This window comes from Erpetoichthys calabaricus, chromosome 4, assembly GCF_900747795.2.
Source record: "Erpetoichthys calabaricus chromosome 4, fErpCal1.3, whole genome shotgun sequence".
In the NCBI taxonomy this organism is placed as follows: domain Eukaryota; kingdom Metazoa; phylum Chordata; class Cladistia; order Polypteriformes; family Polypteridae; genus Erpetoichthys; species Erpetoichthys calabaricus.
In genome coordinates, this window is record NC_041397.2 from 54,493,335 (window position 1) to 54,515,213 (window position 21,879).

Genomic DNA, 21,879 nt, shown 5'->3' on the forward strand with positions numbered 1-21,879 from the left:
TATTTTTGGACAGTGTCTTCTACTTCACCTCTCACTTTACTTACTTCTGATGTTGCCATCATGTTATATTGCCACATAAAGCTATGAATGCACCAATGATGAAACAAGTGAGGCATAGAAGTAAAAAAACACCTTCATGTCTCCTAAAACACTATGCTTACTTGACACATACACTACATTCAGCCACCATGCAGGCAGCAGTTAGTCAAACAGGAGCTGAAGAATCTGGGTTTGATTATCAAATTAAGTGTTTAGCTCCTTACATTACTTTTGATAAAAATAAACATTCTAATTATTCTTGTATATTTGGCACACACTTTTATCCAAGGATCAGTGCAAATTAAAGATGTTTACTTATACTTTATTTTTTTTTTTAAAGAATTGATATACCAGCAACTTAAATGACTCACTCACAATCATGTAATAAGTCAGATGCGGAGATATGCTATTTATCCGAACTAAAAAAAACGAAACTTGTTGATTGTATCTACATTGTCTTAATTTAAATATATAAAGATGGTGACGTTCTCTTAGCTTTCTTAAATGAATGACGAGTTTTAGTTTTTCTGAAGTTAACGGAAGGCTTACTGCCATGGTACAGCAATGCCTTGAACTCTCTCTGCCTCTCCCTCTCCCTCTCCAATGTCTTCAAGATCAGCCATGTGATGATGGTGTCATCAGTTAATGTGCAGATAGAATTAAATCTGACTTCAAGCTCTGCACTCATGGGTAAACACGGAATTCCTCAACTGAAGAGTCAATGTGTAATTGATAGAGCTGCATTTTATCATTAGCATAAGGATATTTATTGCTATAATTTTAGTGATGTTGTAGTGTAAACTGTAAAGGAAGGGAAGGGAAGATATACCCACCTTTTTTAAAAAAAAAAAAATGAAATCTACAAAATATATGAAATATATACCAAAAACTTGATTTATTGAATAAAATCCTCTTTTCTGTAAAGTTTCAGTACACATATACTCTATGTAATGGATACAGGAACTTGTGGACTAGACACCATAACAGAGGGAATATTTGTGTTGTCTGAAACAGATCTGACTCAGAGATCCACAAAGTGCAACTGGTTATTTGAAAGATAACACTACTCACTTTGAACTAGAACTTGCTATCTAATACCACCAGCAATATCAACAGTATTATGTGTCATAAGTTTTATAGTTAGTAAGCTCAAAATATACATCATAATAAATAAAATATAACTAATAAAAACAGAATATATATATATATATATATATATATATATATATATATATATATATAGTTAGGTCCATAAATATTTGGACAGAGACAACTTTTTTCTAATTTTGGTTCTGTACATTACCCCAATGAATTTTAAATGAAACAACTCAGATGCAGTTGAAGTGCAGACTTTCAGCTTTAATTCAGTGGGGTGAACAAAACGATTGCATAAAAATGTGAGGCAACTAAAGCATTTTTTTTAACACCATCCCTTTATTTCAGGGGCTCAACAGTAATTGGACAATTGACTCAAAGGCTATTTCATGGGCAGGTGTGGGCAAGTCCGTCGTTATGTCATTATCAATTAAGCAGATAAAAGGCCTGGAGTTGATTTGAGGTGTGGTGCTTGCATATGGAAGATTTTGCTGTGAACAGACAACATGTGGTAAAAGGAGCTCTCCATGCAGGTGAAAGATGCCATCCTTAAGCTGCAAAAACAGAAAAAACCCATCCGAGAAATTGCTACAATATTACGAGTGGCAAAATCTACAGTTTGGTACATCCTGAGAAAGAAAGCAAGCAAGCACTGTTGAACTGAGCAACACAAAAAGACCTGGACGTCCACGGAAGACAACAGTGGTGGATGATCGCAGAATCATTTTCATGGTGAAGAGAAACTCCTTCACAACAGCCAACCAAGTGAACAACACTCTCGAGGAGGTAGGCGTATCAATATCCAAGTCTACCATAAAGAGAAGACTGCATGAAAGTAAATACAGAGGGTGCACTGCAAGATGCAAGCCACTCATAAGCCTCAAGAATAGAAAGGCTAAATTGGACTTTGCTAAAGAACATCTAAAAAAGCCAGCACAGTTCTGGAAAAACATTCTTTGGACAGATGAAACCAAGATCAACCTCTACCAGAATGATGGCAAGAAAAAAGTATGGAGAAGGCGTGGAACAGCTCATTATCCAAAGCATACCATATCATCTGTAAAACACGGTGGAGGCAGTGTGATGGCTTGGGCGTGCATGGCTGCCAGTGGCATTGGGACACTAGTGTTTATTGATGATGTAACACAGGACAGAAGCAGCCAAATGAATTCTGAGGTGTTCAGAGACATACGGTCTGCTCAAATCCAGCTAAATGCAGTCAAATTGATTGGGCGGCGTTTCATGATACAGATGGACAATGACCCAAAACATACAGCCAAAGCAACCCAGGAGTTTATTAAAGCAAAGAAGTGGAAAATTCTTGAATGGCCAAGTCAGTCACCTGATCTTAACCCAATTGAGCATGCATTTCACTTGTTGAAGACTAAACTTAAGACAGAAAGGCCCACAAACAAACAGCACCTGAAAGCCGCTGCAGTAAAGGCCTGGCAGAGCATTAAAAAGGAGGAAACCCAGCATCTGGTGATGTCCATGAGTTCAAGACTTCAGGCTGTTATTGCCAGCAAAGCGTTTTCAACCACGTATTAGAAATGAACATTTTATTTCCAGTTATTAAATTTGTCCAATTACTTTTGAGCCCCTGAAATGAAGGGATTGTGTTAAAAAAATGCTTTAGTTGCCTCACATTTTTATGCAATCGTTTTGTTCACCCCACTGAATTAAAGCTGAAAGTCTGCACTTCAACTTCATCTGAGTTGTTTCATTTAAAATTCATTGTGGTAATGTACAGATCCAAAATTAGAAAAAAGTTGTCTCTGTCCAAATATTTATGGACCTATATATATACATATATAAAGAAAAACAAAAAATATATGCCAAGAGATGATTTAAAGCACCACAAGAACAGGACTAACTTTTTAATGAATAAAACATAAAATGCTACTTAAAAACGTAAACAGTAAACAGATCATAATGCAGTATGAAATATGTATTTATAACATGCTGTTATAAAAGGATGCTGTTTTGATTTTAAGTCACATACCTCTCGTTTGCTGCAATAAACTGTAGAATGAGAAGAAGAAAAAAAATCAATGAACATCTTATATTTAATAAAAACAACAATGGCTTACATGGGAAGCCCCTATATACAGTATTCCCTACATACTTATTCAGATTTAATACAAATGAAATGTTCTTAAAGAATTACAGTGCTGCATTCCACAGAATAAAAAAAAAAAAAAACCAAAACACTGAAATGGAAAAAATAATGCTACAATGTAATATTTCCAAGTCATATAGTGCATTACTTAATTATATTTGTTAAAAAGTAGTAGTAAGTGGCATTTTAATGCTTATGTCACAACTGTATCAGTTCCACAAAGCTTTAATTGTTTATTTGATAGCACGTTTGAGTAGAGCTTGTACTGTATTTTTACCTATGAGCCTTACTACACCAATTACAAACTTAAACGTGATGTTTGAGACCTAATAGAGGGGCCATTTTGAATGTCCACAACCCAGCCAGCCTCACCTTGCAAGAAAAGAATTAAATAACACCATTCAGCTTATTACATTCTGTTTATTAATTATATTGATTATCGGCCAACGTTGATGAAAAACCTACAGAACAAAAAAAAGGCAAAAAACTTTTCCTAAATATTTAATAACACTGATCTCTTGATAATGAACAGTTTACTTACATTTTATGTAAAATATCACAACAACAGCACCAAGACCAACTACGATGATGATGATGATGATGATCATCATCATGTTACCGGAAACTGAGAAGAAGAAAAAAAAAAAATCATTTTTGGACCATTTTTCTTGGGGTAAAACAAAATCTCAATGCATTGAATTGCTGACTGTCTTAAAACATCACACAATGGATGTGTACTAAATTTGCATCAGTACAGAAGTGGACACTAGACATGTCTTTTCTATTGTATTTATGTTGACATTTTGGTATTTACAGGTTTCTGTTACATGTAGTAAAATTTTTTCTTGTTGAAAAAAAAAAATCATTTTTGGACCATTTTTCTTGGGGTAAAACAAAATCTCAATGAGGCCAAAGAACAGTTAAATAAACATCTCCATGTAACACTTTAAAGCAATATATGTCACAATGTTTTTTTATTAATGGTAATACCTAATCTACATAGAAACACCGAAAAATTTAAATCTCCCTTTGGGATAACAGGACCCCTGTAATTATAAAATTAAAATCGTTCTTACACAGTATGGAAGAAATGTACAACATTTACAATACTGTATATTGATAATTAAGTTGATTACATGCATACTTTTAGTTCTATATTGATTTTACCCTCTTCTGTAACTGGCATGATTTAAACTAAAAAACAATGTATCACTTTCATGTTTGCATTATTTTCCCATTTAAATTTACCATAATAAAGAAACAATAAATAACATGGGTTGTATGCTGCACAAGGCAAGTATCCCAAAACCCTCTTACAGCAAAGCTTTCCTTTACTTTCCCTTAAAGAAACAGTATCTGATCCAACTGCCAATGTCTCCCCGTGTTCATAAACCTTGATTGTGGTGTGCAAGTCAATCAGGATGTGCACTGCTTTTGCAGCCTGCATACATATGCATGATATATAGAGTTTGCGCTTTCTAATTGCACTGCCACTTGACATTAGTGCATGGTGTCATTGTTAAAAAGTATACAGATTTTTGATAATAATAAAAACTTTAACCCAATTTAAACACATTTTCAAAATCCAACTGTCCTTCTAAAGTATTCAGATATGCTCACCTCTTAAAGGAAGCTTTTATATTCAATTATCATTTAGCTGACAATGCACTTAATTGACACAGATTTCAATTTTAGAGGTTATGTACATTAAAAGACAAATGGAAGTTGTAAGGAAGTCACAACATCAAGGCAGTTTAACTACTGTCGCATAAACATGCCAGTCAAATAGATAGATAGATAGATAGATAGATAGATAGATAGATAGATAGATAGATAGATAGATAGATAGATAGATAGATAGATAGATAGATAGATAGGAGGTAGGTAGGTAGGTAGGTAGAGGTAGATAGATAGATAGATAGATAGATAGATACTTTATTAATCCCAATGGGAAATTCACTTAGTGGTGCAGTTTAATATTTTCGCTGCAGGAGGCAGAGAAAGTATAAAAAAAATAAAAAACATTATAGCACATTTTAGTGCCACAACTGTACGGCTACATTTTTACACTATATTTCAAGTCACATGTACAATATATAAATTAAATCTCATATTAACAAATTTAAAACTTTTAAATTATGAAAACCAAAATAAAGTTCAGCCTACTAGTGTATATTTAAATGACAAAACTTTGCTTTTTAGCTTGTTTACTTGTTGTAGCTGCTGCAAAATAATTTTTTTTTTTTTTAAACTTAGAAAATGTATATCATTTGGGTGCATTCTGGGACTGGTAACTGTTTTGAAAATTGGAGTGTTTTTAATTGTTTACATACTTGACCAATGAGACAGCCGTCTCATTTTTGTTCATTAAATATTTAACAACCAGTGATGTGTGACATGTAATAAAGATTTGCTTGGATTTGAATCGCTGCACTGCTGTTTGTACAGCATATTCAGGTATATCAGGCATACGGTACAGGCACACATGCACTGCTGTTTCAATAGCTTGTACTGACTACTGAGGATCCATTTTCTAACAGGAGGGGCTGTTGGATGCGTAAAAGAGGAAAATACTGAAGCTGAAATAGAGTTTTTCAAGCTAAATTTGAAGCAGTATCTGAAGAATCCTTCCCTGATACAGAAGAGTCGCTCCAACCAAATGTTAAGGTACCGGGTATTTGAATGTTTTGGGGCGGGCATTTGTCAATATCAATTTACAATATAAAATCAAATTATTAAGTCCAAGGTACAAGAACTATTTTAATAAAGAATAATTGATATCAAAAACATTTACATTAAATGAACAGCAGCAATGCCAATGCTGTAGTCTATTAACCAATAGATTAATGAGGATGGTTCTAGACCAGTGGTTCCCAAACTTTTTTGATTCTCGGTGCCCTTGCTGAATCCAGGTTTTCCAAATTCTAATTTGCGAAATAGCCAATAATTGTTTTAATAAAAGGGTTAAGTAAAAATAAAACAAACACGTATTTAAGATCACAAAAAAATGTAATTGAACAAATTCAACTAATTATAATTAATGGGATTTTGGTGTAGCGGGTCTGTGAATATGAAAGATTGGTGGCTTTTAAATAATCCATTCGCCATGTCAGTCTCCGTGGGTGCGATCATGCAGCCGCGGGGAGTTGATGGAATAATTGGAGCGAGTCGCATCTGCATGTGAGGGTGCGATCGTTCTCAATTGTTTAATCAGCTTCCTGAGGTGCATGATTGAGACGCTGCGCCCACGGAGCCATATAAGAACGGGCCGGCACATAAGGAGATGGGGAAAAATGAGACGAAAAGGAAAGGAAAAGGCTTGGAGAGCGACAGCGAGGCAGTGGGGCGAAAGAAAGAGGACAAGCCAGCCAGCCAGCCTGAATGAGAGAAGTCAGCGTGGTCAGGGGTTCCAGAACAAGCGAAGGATCGGCATTCATGGGATGGATCATGCCCACTGAATGGGAGAGTGGCTACGATTGTGAAGGAGTCCACCCTAGGGATCTGAGGGACAACTACCGACCCCGAGCGGTCTAGCAGACTCCGGCAGAGGCAGCCAAGACGGGGGTCGGTAGTGCAAGGACTGCGGCGGCTGAAGTCTGTCCCGCTGAGCATGCCTTGGGTGAGCTGAAGAGACTGGGAAGGAGCTGTGCTTGGCTGGTTTGCCCCAATGTCTGCTACAGGATTTTAATATCATTTTAGCCTTGTTTTATATGTTTGGGACTTTTACTTTTTTTAAATGGATTACTTATTGAACCACTTTTGAGCACTGCACTTTTATACTGACACTAATTTTATAAAGTTTACTACATTCACTACATATTCTAAGACCTGGTTCAATGTAGGACTCTGATATTTTGACGCAAGTGCTTCCCTCTGAATAACACAACGGGTCCAAAGTGCATCAGGGGCTTTGCTTCAAATAAGTACCTGCAATCCTCCATAACAGCCTGACATAGAACGAGCACTATCAGTACAGACACCAACACACTTAGTCCACTCCAAATAATTTTCGGATATTAAAGTATCAAGGATCACGAACAAATCTTGAGCCTTAGCACCAGCAGTGATACTTTTACAAAAGAGAAGGTCTTCTACAATGTTACTACCATCTATAAACCATACATAGCAAATCAAGTGAACATTATTCATTATTATTAATCTGTGGCCCCATTCAACTGCAGCCCAAAATTCCTTCCCTTGTATTTTTTGAATTAATTGATCATTGAGGTCCTCCACTATGTGCTGTATTCTGCGACTTATGGTGTTATTGGACAAAGGCACTTTTGAAAGCAGCTTCCCAACAGACTCACCGATCATAATGTTCACCATATCTACAGCAACAGGTAGAATGAGGCTTCTTACATTTTGTGATTCTATGTGCCACCTTGTAAGCTGCTAGCAATGGCTTGGTATTGATGCCTGCTTATAAAAACTACCTTTTTGTTGATTTAATTCTTAACTTTCTGGTAAAGTAGTCATGAGATTTACGAACCATGCTGGGATGATTGTTTTCTAAATGGCATTTCAACTTACTTGGTAGCATGCACTCTGGTGCCAAAACTTTCATATACAGTGCAGTCTCCCTTCACCATTGACTTCTGTCAACATAACACCAAAGTCCAAATTAACTGTCATCATATTTTCGATATTTGCACTTCTTCACACTCTGGTTGATGGTATGTCCTCTTTATTTTCACTCTCACAACACTAATTACTGTTTAGTAAAAACCGATCCATTTTTAAAAATACATACGAGAAGAAATACTTCAAAAACTTCACTTGACTTAATCACAAAAATATACAGTTGATACATTCTCCGAAAACTAATTCAACACTAAGACCGTGCGAAACCAACAGCTATTTATATACAAACACAAAGTACCAAGAAAGTTTGACAAACTAGTAAAATAATCGAGAAACTTAATTATTGTAGAGCGCCATCTAGTAACCATTTATAGAGGCTTCTGCAAACAGTTATTACTAGGTGAGTTACTGGTTTGCATCAAGGTCTGCCAGATGTTGCATCCTATCACATTGAATTGAAAATGGAAATAAAATTATGAAAAGTTTGTAATATTTTGCTGCGCCCCTGTCAGGAAGCCGTGGCGCCCTTGGGAATCACTGTTCTAGACAATAAAGGAATTAAACATTTTGAACCAACTGACAGGGGTCAGAGGAAAGACCAACCTGCAGACAAGGGTCTTGGCTGGCCAAGATTCATGAATACAAGACGACAACAAAGGCTATCATTTTGGTACAAAGCAACATAAGTACTACTGGGGCATAAATTGCAGATAATTTTAATGATTTTTATTGAAGTAATGTATCATAACACACAGCGCATCAAATCCTGCTGCACATGGTTACTGCACAGTTGCAGGCCAGTTAGAGTGCCCATTCTAACCCCTATCAATTATCAAAAGTGCCTACAATGGGCATACAAGCATCAAAACTGGTCACTGGATCAATTTAGGGACACCTTGTCTGATGAATCCAGTTTTCTGTGGTATCATGTGGACAGCCCGGTAACATGTATGTTGTTTACCTGGTGAAGAGAAAGGACTAGAATACTCTGTGGTAAGATAAGCAAAGCCTGTGGAGGATCTGTTAAAACATATCAGTGGGGGTGTTATGGCTTGGGCATGTACAGTGGCCACAGGTATTTGCACAATAGTCTTCATTGATAAGGAAACTGCTAACAGCACTTGCACAATGTTCTGAAGTATATAGAAACATCTTATTTGCTCAAGTTCCAGAAAATGCCTCCAAATTCATTGGATGGTGCTTCATCATACAAGATAATGATCCCAAACATACTGCTAAAGGAACACAGGGCGTTTCCAAAGCTAAGAAAATGGAGAAATCTTGAATGGCCAAGCCAGTCACCCAATTTAAATCCAATAGAGCCTGCTGTTCATGTGCCGAAGAGAAAACTTAAGGGGACAAGCCCCGAGACAAGCATGAGCTAAAGATGGCTGCATTAGCGTCTTGGCAGAGCATCAGCAGAGGAAATCCTCAGCACCTGGTGATGCCTATGAATCACAGACTTCAAGCAGTCATTGCATGCAAGCAATATGCAACAGAGCACTAAATATGACTGGTTTAATAATCCTACCATTGGTATGTCTCAAACATTATGGTGCCCTGAAATGGAGGGACCATGTATAAAATGTGTTGTAATTTCTATATGGTGTGACCAAAATGTGGCAAATACCCTTAAAGTCGGCAATGTGCACTTTTAATCATGACCATATTTTTGATTTGCAGTTGTAAATTGTGGAGAGGGGGGATAAATCAATGAAAAATGTGTCTTTATCCCAAAAATTATGGATGGATATAGATATATACATACACATATACAGTACACACATACACATATACACAAACACACACACACACACCCCCACCCATCATCTATTATCCTTACATTATAAATAAATGGTATTGTTTACTTCAACAAGTGTGTCTGGGTTATTTGTGAAAGTAAGTCTTCGGCCACATTTTGAACCACAACAGAGAAAGTGACTTTTGCAAACTTTAGGAACCTTGTTCATACATTGTACAGATCACTTCATAATTCTGCCATCCTAAGCATTTGCATCACTTTGTTTCTTACTTCTGTGGTGTCATTTCAGAGTGGGTTCACTGCCTAGCTAATGACCCTTACACTGAGTGATTTTGATATCCAGATTTTTGATATCCTTTACTGTAATTACTCATTAGTTAGAAACTAATTATTCAAATAGGTCCAAATGAGAGGCAAATGTGACTTGTTTTGGTCCAGGGGTTAACCCCCTAATGAGATACGAGGGGTCAAAATTGATCCTTTTCATGAAACTTTGGAAAAAATATGGATAGGTAATAGAGGCATGTGGAGTATCATTTTATGGTATTTTGAGGTTGCTGATCATGAATATAATATTTTTGATATTTGATTCATTAACGATGGTCCTAGCCTTCTAACAGCCACTCTTAGAAGGTTAAAAATGACAAATTTCAAACATAGGCATGTGGGGATATCGTTTTAGACTTCAAGGCCAGTGATTACGAATACAGTAGCATGCAAAAGTTTGATCACCCTTGCTTAAAATGTCTGTTATTGTGAATAGTTAAGTGATCAGAAGATGAACTGCTCACCAAAAGGCATAACGTTAAAGATGACACTTTTTTCAGAATTTTATGCAAGATTACTATATTGTAGGTAGGTAGAGCACTATTAGACAGACAGACAGACAGATAAAGCACTGACAGATAGATAAAGCACTTTTAGACAAACAGACAGATAGACAGATAATAATAATAATAATAATAATAATAATAATAATAATAATAATAATAATAAATTTTATTTATATAGCGCCTTTCCCATGCTCAAGGCATTTACAGAATATAAGAAAGAACGGCAGGGTATACAGTATATAGCATTGTACAAACCAGATAAATAAATAAAGAAGATTACGACAGTGAATTCAGAGAAAAAGCCTAACAGACAACATAATTGATGGTCTAGCACACACACACAGATTACATGAGTATCTTGACATAAAGGTAAACTGAAAGAAGGGTAATAAAGTCAAATAGAGCTAAAAGCCTTCCTGAACAGATGAGTTTTGAGTTGTTTTTTAAGAGTTCATGGAGTCAGCTGACCTGATTAATTTCAGTAGGTCATTCCAGAGTCTGGGCGCTATACAGCTGAAGGCCCTGTCACCCATGGAGTGTAGATTAGTGTGGGGCACAACAAGGTTGCCAGAATCAGAGGACCTTAGTGGGCGGGCAGGCACATAGTGATGGAGAAGGTCACTGATGTAGTTTGGCGCGAGGTTATTTAAGGCTTTGTAGGTTATTAGTAGGATTTTATATTCGATTCTGTAAGACACAGGGAGCCAGTGAAGGCAGAGCAGGATGGGTGTGATGTGCTCGCTGCTGCTGGTTCGAGTATGGATTCTTGCAGCCAACTTTTGAATAAGCTGGAGCTGTGATAGAAGATTAGAAGGGGCACCTGCCTGTAGGGAATTACAATAATCGATGCGGGATGTGATAAAAGCATGGACAAGTTTCTCAGCATTAGAGAAGGAAAGGAAGGAGCGAACACAGGATATGTTACGGAGGTGAAAGTAAGAACATTTCTTAATGTGATTTATGTGGGCGGAATAAGACAGGGAGGAATCAAAAATGACACCAAGATTTTTTACAGTAGAGGCAGGTCTGATGAGATCACCGCCAAGATGGACTGGGAAAGAGCTCATTTTATTAAGTTGTGCTTTAGTCCCAATTTGCAGGAGTTCAGTTTTATTGCAATTTAATTTTCAAGAGTTCTGCTCCATCCAGGTTTTAATTTCACTAAGGCAGGTTGTGAGCTGAGAAAGCTCTGATGAAGTTCCACTTTTAACATTGAAGTAGAGTTGAGTATCATCTGCATAAAAATGATAACCCAGTCCAAAGCTATGAATAATATGGCCAAGGGGAAGCATGTAAATACAGAAGAGAAGAGGGCCGAGGACAGAGCCCTGAGGGACTCCTTGTGTGACTGGCGCTGAGCTGGATCTGCTGTTGCCAAGACTAACAACCTCTTGCCTATCAGCCAGATAGGACTTAAACCACTGGAGGGCAGTGCCAGAGATACCCAGCATGTTCTCCATTCTGGACAGTAGAATGTCATGTCTGACAGTGTCAAATGCTGCACTGAGGTCTAACAGAATTAATATGCTGGTTTGTCCAGAGTCTGCTGCCAAGTCACCTACCCGTAGCAGAGCGGTTTCACAGCTGTGCTGCGCCCTGAAACCAGACTGAAAGGGTTCCGTCAAATTATTAGAGGTTAAGTAATTGGTGAGTTGGGAAGCTACAACACGCTCAAGAACTTTTGACAGGAAAGGTAAGTGGGAAATAGGCCGGAAATTGTTAAGATTGTCAGGATCAAGAACAGACTTTTTTAACATTGGGGTTACAGAAGCAATTTTAAAAGTGAGCTGTACAAACCCAGTGTCGAGGGCTGAGTTTATTATTGTTGTAACAGTTGGGATTATGGCATGAAGGCAGGATTTACGTAGTGTGCTGGGGATGGGATCCAGTACACAAGTAGTCAGCATTATTTTACAAAGCAGGTTATTAACAAACACACGGAGAGATATAAACAGATGATGTATTTTTGTTAGTTGAATTATTTAGATCTTTAATTTTGTTACGGAAAAGGTGGAGGAATTGCTCACAGACTTCAGTAGAAGAGGTAGTTGGGCCAGATGCGGATTTGAGTAGTTTATTAACTACAGAGAACAAAACCCTTGGGTTATCGTGGCCACTTTATATTATTCTACCATAGTGAGTGTTCTTGGCAGCAGTTAGTGCTTCTCTGTAAGCTCTTTGGTGGTCAAAGCCTGGATGTGCACATTAATGCCAGTCTTACGTGACATTCTCTCAAGGCATCGGCCAGCTGCTTTCATAGATCGCAATTCTGAATTATACCAAGGAGCTGAACGTTTCAAGGAAACCTCCTTATGTTTTAAAGGAGCTGTTTTATCTAATGCTGAATGAAGGGCTGAGTTATAGTGGTCAACAAGACCATCTAGTGTTGATGGAATAGGTGCAGTTAGTAAAAGATCAGAAATGGATCCAGAAAGGATGGAGGGACAGATATTTTTAAGGTTTCTGTAAGAACATTGTCGTTTACAGGAAAGAGGAGGGAAAGGCAGTGAGACAGTGAAAAATACTGCTTTATGGTCAGAGAGTCCCAAATCAGTGCTGTAAATGTTGGCAACAGATAGTCCACAAGTGCAGATCAGGTCCAGTACTAGGGGGCTCCGCCCCCTGTTCGCTTCGCTCGCCAACCCCTGGTGTTGGGAATGACAAAGAGCGTGATGTATGAATGAGATATAGAATAGTGTGAAGGTGTAGATGATGCAAATAGAAAGCAAACAATAACGTGTGTGGCACAGTGTAAAGGTTTATTGGAAAATTTCTTTGTACACACCGTTTAAGTGTAAAAGGTAATTCCAGCTCAGAACTTGTAAGGTCAATGAAGATGGTTATTGTTGTGATCAAAGTAATGGAATGACTTGGGTATTTATGTTTTCCACATTAATATTTTTTGGACATAATATAGAGCGTTGTGTTAAAAGGGGCATTTGGTCTAATGAGATTGCTGTTCCAAATCTGTCTGTAACTAAGTCGTCGCAGATAAAGGCTTGAGGAATTGTAATAATATGTGGGTGAAGTCCATCTGTATTGGTGAGTGTACCATCTCTCAGTTGTAATAAGCAATTGTTATGATCTGGTTCTGGACATCGTATCTTTTTTACTAACTGTATTTTTTGAAAGCAATGCCAATTGTCTGCGTATTTTAAGGTGCACTGAACAATAGCTGAGTGCATGGCATCTGGAAGAATAGCTAATCACTGTCTAAAATCTCCTCCTCATAAAAGTACCTTTCCTCCAAATCGAATATTATTATTCATAAACGTTTGTAGAAGTTTATGAATGGTGTTGAGTAAGTGACTTCATGCCATTGTACATTCATCAATAAACAACATTTTTTCAAGACAGATGTCACGTGCAGTGCCACCGTTAATGTTCATAGTGGATACCGATTTGTCGGATCTAATGCAGTTGATAAAGATTTCACTTTCAGGTACATCGTCAGTTAGAAGCTTCTCTAGAAATTCAGGATATGAATGTAAAGGAGGCAGTCTAATTTGACCCTTTTGACAACAACGTGTAAATGTATTACTTGTATTGCCAGTTGTTTCTTCAGGGAAGTGAACTGAACGACAATGATTGCAAATGACATTCATTAATCCGAATGAATTTTCCTGGTGTATGTTTTGCTTGTGCCGTTTGAGAGGCGCGTTGTTGCATGTGTAGTATTTGGGACGTGTTGTTTTGGAGCTGTAATCGATTTGCCTGTGCTGTGTGAGAAGCCCGTTGTAGCCTTCGCTGCCGTTAACATGTTTTGCTTGTGGTGTTTGAGTGCCGCGTTGTTGTATGTCCATTATTTGTGATGCGCTATTTTTGATTTTTAATTGATTCGCCTCCGCTTTGCGCAAAGTCCGTTTCACTCTATGTCGTGCATTGTTTGTATCGTGCCTTGTCCGTTTTTGTATGTCGGTCAGTTGAGCTTTCTGCTTTTGGAGTCTTGCTTGCTTGTTTTCTGGCCGGTCATATGCGCGTTGCTTTGCTCCCTTTTTTGTATGTCTGAGACGCGAGCTCTTTCTTTTGAAATCGTGCTTGTTTCGATGCAGCACTTTGAGACGCGCGCTGTATGCATCTACGTTCAATGTGTCTGTTCATTTGGGCACGTCTCTGTAACGGGGTTACTTGAGCTTTGCGTTTTTTGATCCGAGACATTTTTTCTCACGTATTTTCCGAAGCGCGTTGTATGCGCCGCCGTGTATTCTTTTTGTTTCATTCGTGTTCGTGTGTTTGGTCCCGTTATCCGATCCGAATCGTTTTGTACCCGTGACCGTGTATGCATGACTTGTTTGTTCCTCATCGTGCGAAATATGTATAAGTATTAAGGAGTATCGCACTCACTGTTAATATGGAGCCTTTTCTCCAGTTGAACGGTTAATAGTGCTTTATTTTAATGAGATCCACCTATGCTGCCTAGTGTGAAGGTTTTGAGATGACGTATGTTTAATATGGACGTTTCCTTTAAATATGTGGCTTTGGGTGTCACTTCTTATTGATTTGGGGGGGGGGATTGTTGTTGCGCGAGCGTCTTCTTTCTTTTTGTGTTCCTGTGTCTTGTTTGAATCCCCCTCTTTGTGTGTGTCCCGTCCCTTGCTTGTAGGGTCTGTGGGGCGGTTTTGTGTTCTTTTTTTTTGTCTTCCATGGGCTTGTTGAATCCCCCTCTTGGTGTGTGTCCCGTCCCGTGCCTGTAGGGTGTGGGGGGGTGTGGTCATGCCTTGCTGTTGTGCGCTCGTCTGTTCTTTTTTTTTTGGTGTGTTTAGTTTCGTGTGCAATGTGTTTCGTGCTTTGCCCGCGTTTGACTACTTTTTTATGTGCCTTTTCCTTTTTTCGGTGCTTGTTGCGACTCATTTCTGTGACTCCTTTTTGTATGTGCTCACTCCTTTTTTCTGTGGTCTTGTCCGCCTCTCGCGGCCCCTCATCCGCCTTTGTCGCCCTCTTTTGTCCGCCTTTCTCCGACTCTCGCGGACTGTTTTTGCGCCTGCGCCTCTCGCGGACCCTCATCCGCCTGTCTCGCCCTCTTTTGTCCGCCTTTCTCCTCATCCGCCTCTCTCGCCCTCTTTTGTCCGCCTTTCTCAGCTCCTCAGCCGACTCTCGCGGACTCTTTTTGCGCCTGCGCAGTACGTCTTTTTGCAGCTACGGCCCATTGCCGGATGTGCCTGCGTCCATCATCCGGTTTAGCATTCTCGGTTAGTAATATGGATATGACCACCAGTGTGGGTGGGAAAATCAACATGTTGTGTCAAGTCAAAACAGTCCAGTAAGGATAGGAATTCATTTCTCAGTTTAGATGTAGTAATGTCAATATGGATGTTGAAATCACCGAGAAGGATAAGTCTCTGAGAGTAGGAGCTTAGGTGGGTCAAAAGTTCAATCAGATCAGATAAGAAGGATGCATTGTATTTTGGGGGACAATAAAGAACAAAGAGTGAGACAGGACCTGATTCCGTTATTAGTTTAAGAGCCAGGCAATCAAAAGACAATTGACAGTCAAGATAGATACCGAAATCATCACTGGTCCAGCCAATTGGTTTTAGAAGTCACATAATTAGTTAAATTGAGATCACCTGTGTATAGTAGTCAGGGGCTTTCAATTGTTTGGAGTATTAATGCCCCTGAATTAGGACAGTCTACCTTGTGGTCAGTCAGTATCAAGACAAAAGAACACTCCAAGCAACTCCTTAAAAATATTACTCAAAAAACACAAGGGGCTGGAGACAATTCACTGAATGTCCTTTGGAGTCCAGTTAAATCAATCATTAAGAAATAGAAAGAGTATTGCACAGCTGTAACTCTGCAAGTGATTGTGCAAGAAGAAAACTAGTGAGGGAGCCCAGCAAGTCACCTACGAGAACATAGGAGTTAGAAAATACAGTGAATCAGTTTGGAAAGACTGATTTAAAAAACATCTGCTTCCAGGGTGCTACAGCAGTCACAGCTTTATGGGAGAGTGGCAAAGAAAAAAAAAATCACACACACACAAAAAAAGTTTGCCAGAGCAAAAGGGAAACTCTAAATTCAGCTGGAAGAACATTCTATGGACTTCTGACTCCATTGGTCATCAAACACATCCATTTCTTTAAAAAAAAAATGAACACACAATAATGTCATCGAGAAGCATCATTGGTGAGGTGATAGCATCAAGGTGTTAGGATTCTTCTCTGCAGCTGGTCCTGGAAGGCCATTGAGGGTAAAACTAAATACAGCAAAGTACATGTGCCTTGGGAGAAGATCTGAATTTCAGCAAGATAATGACTTCAAGTATAATGCCAAAGCCACATAGGAATTGATTAAAAACAAAAACAATTTTAAAGTCCTGGAGTGGCCATGTCAGAGTCCAGATCCAATTGAGAATTTGTGGCTGGACTTATGATCCCCATGCAACCTGACAGAGTTTGGGCAATTTTGCAAAGAAGAATGGAGAAAAATTGCAGTGTTCAGACACCTGAGGACAAAGACTCAAGGTGCTTCTACTAAATAATGACTTGATGTATATGCAATCCATTATTCTCTGCTATGTATCTATAATTTAGTTTACTTTGCAAAGATCTGTTATTGATATTAAAGAGTTTTTCTGTTGATAACTGTCAAAAAGCCAAATCAAATCCACTGTGATATTATGTTGCATAATAATAAAATGTGTAAACTTCAATACTTTTTATAGGCATTATAAATAAGTAAATCAAAAAATGTACAAGTGGATGGACTAGCAAATGACCAATTATAAACACATTCTACACTACCTCCTTAATTAATTTGCTTACTTGACAAACTGTTGCTTTCTTTTTTTATCCTGCTTTTCTAGTTTTCCATTTTGCTTATTAGATGTAACCTTAACTAACTACTAACTTAGTTTTTGCCACTTTATAGAGCAGATGTCACCCATATGTTACATCAGCATTCTACCACCAGGAACACTTTCTTAAACCAAAGGTGCAATCCCCGTGAACTTTATTATAAAATCATCACTGGCTCCTTTGTGTCCAGCCACTATTGTCTTCTTCCCAAAATACCACAGCTACAGTATCACTATAAAAACAACTCAAAATTGAATTGTCTCTTTCACTATTACTAACCTGTGGGTTACATATGGATGTTCTGTTCACCATCTGTAAAGCTAACAAACATTCAGTGATCCAGTCTTCCACAACCACTTTATGTCTTCAATCTTCTGCTACAATCATACAAACTATACGGCTATCATTACACCTCGACTGTCATAATGTTACTAGTGGGACAGTGAAGATGTTCTTTGAACAGCAGATGGCAGCAAAACTCAGATAATGAATACCAATGGAGCAGTGATAAGAGTGAAGTTAACCAAAGAAAGAAGTGGAAGGAGTGCTTTTGAGGAAAGCTGAAAAGGTGGAATATACAGTGGTAAAGTAATGAAATATACAAAATAAGAACACAGTAAGACAACATTGTTAATAAAATGACATATGAATTATAAATAAAAGACTGCACTTTGACCTAATCTACCATAGCAAACAAGATTTAGCTTGAATTCCCCCAAAATTTTCTCACTAGAAATCTCTGTAGAATAAAGAAATAAGCTGTCATGCCTTAATTGGTAAGGTTTGAGTAGAAATTGGCTTGTGATAATCTGGGTTTAAGGTAATGTACTAATATTATGTGAGGCAGCTTGCAAAGGGGCAATAAATCTAATGTGACTTTTTGCTAGTGTGATTTTAGCAGTAAAATTGGCCTGCAAAATTTTATAAAGTGGAACTGAAATGGAAGAAGCATAACTTAAAGAAAAAATGTTTATCCTAATCACTCAGTTGTACTGCATTTGGGGCACTGGTATGAACAGAAACATTTGCTTAAACTCTGTAGGCCTCCAGTATTTTACAATGGTAATTTGGGCTGTCAGAATATCATTATTCAGTTATAATTCGAAAGACAAAGCCATTTCGAAAGTAAAAGCTGACATTCGATTGTAAAAGAACAGTGGCTTATTTTACACTTCATTAACTTCAGCACCATGTTTTTACAGACACCAAATGTAATATTGACATTACTTTGTAGATCTGTTCTTGCAAAGAATTTCTGCAATCAGCTTTTTTACAGTTTTTTTTAATTGTTAGCTTGCGTCATTATTTGTGAATTTCCCCTTGGGATTAATAAAGTATCTATCTATCTATCTATCTATCTATCTATCTATCTATCTATCTATCTAATTAATACAATAGACAGCCTCCAGCTTCTTAAAACACACAAGTTCACAATACAGACATATTGTTCTACTCCCAATTCTGTTCCAAGTCACTCTTCAGCTTCTACCATAGCAAACAAAAGCTGGCTTCCTTTCCCTTTAAAGGCAATGTAAAATAACTGCCACATTTCTAATTTTCTTATTGTTATTATAAATGCTTTAAAATCATCTTTTCAAAGGCATTTTCAGAGTCAGTAGCATATTTTCAGCAGCCAATATGTGTTGATACACACAGTTGGGTCTTTAGGGGGCTGCTAGATTGACATAAAGAATAATCCTAAAAACAATGACATAATGAAAAATAAGTATTAGAATTGGGGCTACCAATAATGATTATTTTGTAAATGACTATTCTATCAAGTATTTTATATTGTTCCAGCTGCCCCAGGACCCTTTCCTGGATATGTGGGTTCAGAAAATGGATGAATAGATAGATAGAAGGGAGACGAGATGTTGGGTAAGAAAGGTAAATTTAGAATTTTAATTAAAAATTTATTTTCTGTCTTTCTCAAAAAACATGTAAAAAGCTTGGCAGTTTTTGGCTTGAAAAATTACATTTTTATTAAATTTCATCTTTCTACTGTAAAACATGCAAAAAACACTAAAAGTCAGAAGTGTAAAAAGTATAGTAATGATACAAATAATAATGATAAATAATAATAATATGAAATGAATAATGATGATGCCAATACCATACATACTGTAAAAATATGTCCTTTGTGTGGTATATTTTTGTGTGGGAAAACTGCTTAGGTGTACGGTCATTTACCCAGTACCCAGAACGGCTCGTCTCTGAAACAATTCTTTCGATTATGTCATCATCAACAAATAACTTTGTACAAGTAAACAAGTGGATCTTGGCGGTCAACATTCACTTTTATTCCAGACAGCCCCACAAAATCAAAATGAGGTGATGCTGGTTTATTTGAAGCAGGGTCAACAGAAACCAAAATGCCAGTGTCCCTTTTGGACTCATCAGAATTGCTTTCAGTTTCACTGTCCGTTTCAATTTCACTGCCTGAATACAGACTCACTTTGTCATCACCGCTGATGAGGGGCTCGTATCACTGCCAAGAGCGTGCAACACCTGGGCTGCTGAAAAACATTTTTTATGAGACGTCATTATGAAGCTAAAACTAAGTGTGTGCTTACATAAAACACGCCTGAGTAATGCTCAGGACTTTTACAGCCTGAGTTATTCTTGGGTCTAACACGCAAAATGCGTCTATACAGTTGCCCAAGTGACATTTGGGACTCATGCTAAAGAGGTTAAACAAATAAAATTATATTGTTTATATATTCACTCCAAGACTCATTACGTAGGTATTTTCAAAATGTACATTATGAGATATAAATGCTTATTTACAGGCAGTGTGAATACACCTGCAAAGCTGTTTGTTCGTAGGGATTGCTAGGGTGTATCACAGTAAAGCTGTTTGTTCGTAGGGATTGCTAGGGTGTATCACAGTTCTATAGTGCTATATATAAACAAATTAACATAAAGGATAAATCCAAATAAAAATAGCCTTCAAAGTCACTTGTATAGACACTTGGAACTTCTTTTGTCCTATAATGTATTAGGTGCTTTATTATTTGTGTACTTTAAACCAGTGGTCCCCAACCTTTTTAACAGCAAGGACCACTTTATTAGATGCAAATATTTCCACGGAATGGTCGGTTGGGGAGTGGGGGGGGCAGTTTTATACACAATTTACATAACATTTCTATTATTATTAAGCAGTTTGCATACATTTGCAACCTGAGATTTTTCTTCTTTTTTTGCATATAACAAAGACATATGCTTTGCATTTGCCATTCCAACAGATTGCACATCACAAACATTAACACTGTTATCGTTTTATTCGTGTCTGCCGTTTCTATAGGAGGGTGACAATGAGTTAAATTCCAATGGATGTTTTTCAAATGTTGACAAGCAATAAGCAAAATGTATCACTGAAAACCACAGAAAACAAAAACAGCAAAAAAAAAAAACAGTACGAGGAAAGTTCGAAGAAAGAATTTTTTTACAATGTTTCTGTTTGGGGATCTAACTGCTCTGTGGAAGATTCATTCAGGCATTTCAAGGTCACTTAGTTGTAATGAAAGCATCTGCTGAATGTACTTCGTAGTAACGCGATTCCTATAGACTTGTGTCATATGGGGAAACTGTCGGGACCGTAACAATACCTTGTTGTAATACTCTCTCACCTCGGTCTCTCTCCTCTCTCTGGGCCGCTGCAAAGCCCCGCCCGCCAAGCGTTCTGAAAAGTCTGAGTGAGTCTCTGTTGCCGGCAGTTCTCTCGCGGCCCGGCTGTCAGACGGCTGCGGCCCTGTAGTGGGTCGCGGACCGGTGGTTGGGGACCCCTGCTTTAAACAACACATTTTGCAATGCTATCTACAGCCACTTTGACACTGCCCACACATACCATTAACCAAATTAAATTTGAAAGACCTATACAGTTTCTCTGTGTGCTCTGCACAGTTGATCCAATCACTGCTGCAGTATCAAGTGTGTGTTTTTCTTTTAACAAAAATAAGAAAAGATCAGGTTCACCAGTAGTGTCTCGCCTGTGAGCTGACAACTATTGTTACTGTATTGTAAACTCTCTTTCAGTTTAATCACCTGCTCTAGAATTAAAATATGCGACTTTTGAACATTTGGGAGAAGCTTCCACTGCAGCTGCTACCATGATTGGCCTAAACAAAAACTGTACAGAGCAACACAGCATGCTGGCGTGCAGTGTGGTAGTGTACAGCAGGGACAATTAATTGATTAAGAAAACAGAACCTAGTTTTGTAAAACTTGACTTGTTTGTATGGAATGTTATTTGATTTTAATAAAATGCAAAAAAAAAAAAAAAAAATACGACTAGATTTTTCTTCAGTCGATTTAATCAAATACGGTAGCCCTGTTTAGGATTGCAAGTACAGTAGAGTCTCGCTTATCTAACCTTCGCTTATCCAACATTCTGTATTATCCGACATCCCACCGCAAAAAAAAACATCAATCGGCAACAAGAACTGCAAGTTGCACGCGTGAGCGTAGTCTATTTTTTGTTGCTAAGTTAATTTTTTCAGTTAAATTTTTCTGTTATTTTGTTGTAAAACATGTTTACAGTGGATTATGTGGCCAGCCCTCTCTGGCGTGTGTGTGTGTGTGTGTGTCTCTCTCTCTCGCGCTCTCTCGCTGCACAGGGAATGCACAGGGAGAGACTGAACATGTGCGGAA

At 37.8% G+C, this 21,879-nt stretch overlaps 1 protein-coding gene across 1 annotated transcript in view; it reads right to left on the minus strand.

The window, feature by feature from the left end:
- Window positions 1-21,879, minus strand: part of LOC114650039 (uncharacterized) — an 89,980-nt gene that overhangs the window by 9,870 nt on the left and 58,231 nt on the right. The window contains exons 4-5 of the mRNA XM_028799477.2: window positions 3,795-3,878; window positions 3,137-3,156 (exon numbers count right to left, since the gene is read on the minus strand). Of these exons, the coding sequence (XP_028655310.2) occupies window positions 3,137-3,156; window positions 3,795-3,878 (104 nt within the window). The remainder of the gene's footprint in view (window positions 1-3,136; window positions 3,157-3,794; window positions 3,879-21,879) is intronic.